The sequence below is a fragment of the Bremia lactucae genome (genome assembly GCF_004359215.1).
Source record: "Bremia lactucae strain SF5 chromosome Unknown BlacSF5_NotPlaced_4_SHOA01000001.1_737238bp, whole genome shotgun sequence".
In the NCBI taxonomy this organism is placed as follows: domain Eukaryota; phylum Oomycota; class Peronosporomycetes; order Peronosporales; family Peronosporaceae; genus Bremia; species Bremia lactucae.
In genome coordinates this window covers 244,571-248,397 of record NW_027152016.1, presented here as the reverse complement: position 1 = coordinate 248,397, position 3,827 = coordinate 244,571, and the positions used below count along the sequence as shown (strand labels likewise).

General features: G+C 46.6%; 2 protein-coding genes across 2 annotated transcripts; one reads left to right on the top strand and one right to left on the bottom strand.

Moving 5' to 3' along the window:
• Positions 1 to 240: 240 nt before the first annotated feature.
• CCR75_005085 (uncharacterized protein) lies at positions 241 to 606 on the bottom strand (the record flags this gene model as incomplete). Its single annotated transcript, XM_067963168.1, has 1 exon — positions 241 to 606. One exon carries the CDS (start codon positions 604 to 606, stop codon positions 241 to 243), a length of 366 nt encoding a protein of 121 aa, XP_067823885.1.
• Positions 607 to 664: 58 nt separating this feature from the next.
• Positions 665 to 3,067, top strand: CCR75_005084 (uncharacterized protein; the record flags this gene model as incomplete). The annotated part of the gene is made up of 1 exon (XM_067963167.1): positions 665 to 3,067. One exon carries the CDS (start codon positions 665 to 667, stop codon positions 3,065 to 3,067), a length of 2,403 nt encoding a protein of 800 aa, XP_067823884.1.
• Positions 3,068 to 3,827: the final 760 nt, after the last annotated feature.

Genomic DNA, 3,827 nt, shown 5'->3' with positions numbered 1-3,827 from the left:
CTTATTTACATCATTTCCTGATCCATTCGAATCTGCCTCTTGCCACGACATTTCGCACGTCGGATGCATCAATACTACTAAGTACCTAAACATACGGACGAGATTTGTGGCTAGTTCAGGTTGTTTGTCATGCATGATTCCTTTGCCAACAATACTGTCATGATCGCTTCCACTCAATTAAAGCTCTTCAGCTTAAATCTACATTGCAAGTCATTGCGTAAGATAACAGAATGTTCATGACTAGAGCCATACAAAGTATACAACCCCAAAAGTTAAAGAGCTCGAACGAGAATTGCATGTCGAAATCGCTGGTAGAAAGAATGACGTGCGAGCAAGTTCGGACGACTTGACCGAACCCGAGGCGGCACGCCAGTCACCTACGATAGCTGAGATTTTCGACACCGAGATGAACCCATAGCCAATCGATTGTCCCACTACACTGGCTCCGCTTCTGCAGTAACTCGCTGTAAAGCGTGGTGGGATATCGAACGGTCGAAAGTACAAAGCCATCATGCAAGGCACCGTATGATAGCACGCGTGCCGCTCGCTTGGCACTGCTCGAGTGATCGAACCTACACTTTTCACGATCAAAGCGTTCGAGCTCATTATATCACTTTTCATTTTGCAGCGATACTTCCACTAGTCTCTCTTATCCATTCGTGCAATGTCACTGCTTTCGCTTGTCCTATTCGTGGCTCTTGCGTCTCCAGACACGGTTTTGTCCACGTACCAAGGGTACGGAACGGTCTACTCGCTTTCCACCCCTTCGAGTGGCAATTGTAACTTTATGCATTGGCCCAGTGAAGCTGTTACCAAGTATGCGGCTCTCAATGCTGCTCAATGGAACGAAACGATGAATTGTGGCCGATGTGCTCAAGTCTCGTGCACGGACCCATCGTGCAGTGGAATGCCGTCCGAGATCGTGTACATCCTGGACCAATGTCCCGGTTGTGCGTACGGGGATCTCGATCTATCACCTGAAATGTTTGAAAGCATTACGGGGCAGTCGTATACAAAGCTATCAATCGAATGGAACTTTGTCGAGTGCCCCGTTTCGAACAATGTGCAGTATTGTCTAAAGACTGGAAGCAGCGAGTTCTGGGTCGCTGTGCAACCCGCGAATTTCATCTCGGGTGTCCAGAGTATGACAATCAACCATCAAGAAGCGTCACTCGTTGATTCGGCCTACTACTTTTTGATCGATGGCAAAGGCAAAAGTGTCGCCGACTTGCATTCAATGCAAATCTCGATTACGGGAGTAAATGGAGAGGTGCTGGAAGAAACGCTGTCAATGGCAGCGGACAGTTGCACCAATGGGCATTCGCAATTTTCGTCGAGTTCAAGCGTCTATCAATCGACGAGTACGAGTACTAGTACATCGTTCTCGTCGTTTTCTTCGTCGGAATCGACGAGCACTCAGGTGTCTCAAACGATCCAAGATCCTTCGAATACTGAAGTTCCTGTGACAGACCCTCCACTACCTTCAGCTTCTCCAATTGAAACTCCCACAATGTCACCACCAACGGAATCGCCATCATCGATTCCTCCAACCGAAAGCCCTTCCATTCCTCCTGTGACTCAGCAAACTGAAGCCCCAACGACGTCTCCTATGACCGAATCGCCGTCAATTGTCCCCCCAACTGAAGCCCCTCTAACGCCTCCTATGACTGAAGCACCTTCCGGCGCTCCAACAACCGAAGCGCCGTCGACAAATCTATTAACCGACGCTCCTCCTTCACCTCGTGCAACTCAAATCGAAACGACGCCGTTGATAACCGACATTTCAACGACAATCCCTCCAACCGACGCCCCTGCTTCTCCAGCGACTGAAATGCCATCGAGTGCACCGATAACCGAAGCTCCGACCACGGCCCCGTTAACGGAACCGCCAACTGAAGCCCCTACTTCACCTTCAGTAACTGAAATGCCGTCAAGTGCACCTCCAATTGAAGCTTTAACTGTGGCTCCAATGGCGACTCCTTCAACGTATTTGCCGACTGGAGCCCTTACTTCTCCTTCAACTGAAGTGTCATGGAGTGCACCACTAACAGAAGCTCCGACAGTGGCACTTTTAACAGAAATGCCGACTCAAGCAACGATTTCCCCTTCATTGACTGAAGAACTGTCGAGTGCACCATTATCGGAGGCTCCGACAATGGATCCAACGAAACTACCAATTCAAGCATCAAATTCTTCTCCAGCGACTGAAGGACCGTCGATTGAACCTCTCCTTGACGCTCCAACGGTGGCCTCCTTTATGGAACTGCCGACTCAAGCCGCTACTTCTCCTCCAGTGACTGAAGCGCCGTCAAGTGCACCCCAAATTGAAGCTCCGACAACGGTCCCCTCAAAAGACTCACCAACACAAGCCCCTGCGACATCACCTGAGACGCAACCGCTATCTAGTCCCCCTTCAATCGATGTCCTAACGTTGTCATCTCCGACCCTGTCGCCGCTTTTCGTGACGCCAGCAACTTCATCGCCAATTGTCTCTCCATCAGCTTCACCAAGGCCACTTCCAAGCAATCGTGTTCCAATCACTTCCCCCCCTTCAAGTGCTATACCAATCACCTCGACTTCCGATTTCACTGCTCTCAAGAAGCAACGAAACTTTAGTCGCAGCACTTTGAAACCAACTCGGCATTGGTTTCGAACGTACTTTCGTACTAACACATCTAAACCACCGAAAGTCTCGTTGACTCCTGTGGCATTGATTCCGAGTAACAAGAAAAAGGAAAGTGGATTCAAGCCAATTGATCAAAAAAGTACGAAATCAGTTCAACAAGAAGCGTTGTCTCAATCACAAACGACAGTGGAACCGTCCGGCAACTCAGCGACATCACTTTCTATGCAGAGCCAAGAGAAGAGTAGCAAGAGTGTGCATTGGACAGCCGCATTCATTGTGTTCGGGTGCTTAGCTTTGGGAGCAATCGTTCGTGCTGTAGTCATGACCGTTCGAAGGAAACGCGAATTTGAACACGAACGCAAGGACACTGAGGAGAGTGTGTCGTATTTGCACATTTGCACTCCGAGATCGGAGGCGATGATGAGGAATACGTATGTTTAGTGCCTATGTGTGTAGATAGCGTCAATAGTCGTGATAATTAATGTGATTCTTATTTGGTATCTTTGCTCTGTGTCGCGGCTCTTATAGGTGTAACAAAAATTTAAACGCCTAAAATTTTTATTATTAGTAACTTGTACGTCAAAATGCTATTTACGGGCTGGCTTTCGTGAGCCAGTCTGTTAATGACTTAATGACTTGAGCGTACACAGAAATACTTGCTGCAATTTAACAATCTTCAGGGCTCGGCATTACAATTTATTGAAAAAGTACAATTTTGTCATGCAGATGTATTAACTTTTGTGTCAAGAACGGTATTTGTGTTTCCAATGTAATTGCGTTGGAGCGACGTTGCGACAACTGGTTCTAAATTACCCCAACTTATTGCTTAGTGAATGCGGTATCTTATCTGTAACTCTCTCTTTGTTTACTCCTACAGCTGATGAGTCTGCGGAATAAATAGGTATAAATAATCTATACCTATTCATGGATAAGAATTCTAAATATTACTATATAGAGTAACATCCTCCAAATATTATCTACCTTTTAGATAATATATAAATTAACAACCTTTAAGTGTTAATTTCATGTAACGATACAGCCCGTTACATCCGATGGTTCTAAAAGTCTTCGGCAAATTCCGTTCATCTAATATCCGACGCGTGGAGAATCGATTTCACGAGACAACATTTGTGAACATAATCATCTTACAATAAACTCTATTGCAAAGCGAACAACGGAGGCCGAACAATTGCTGGTGCCA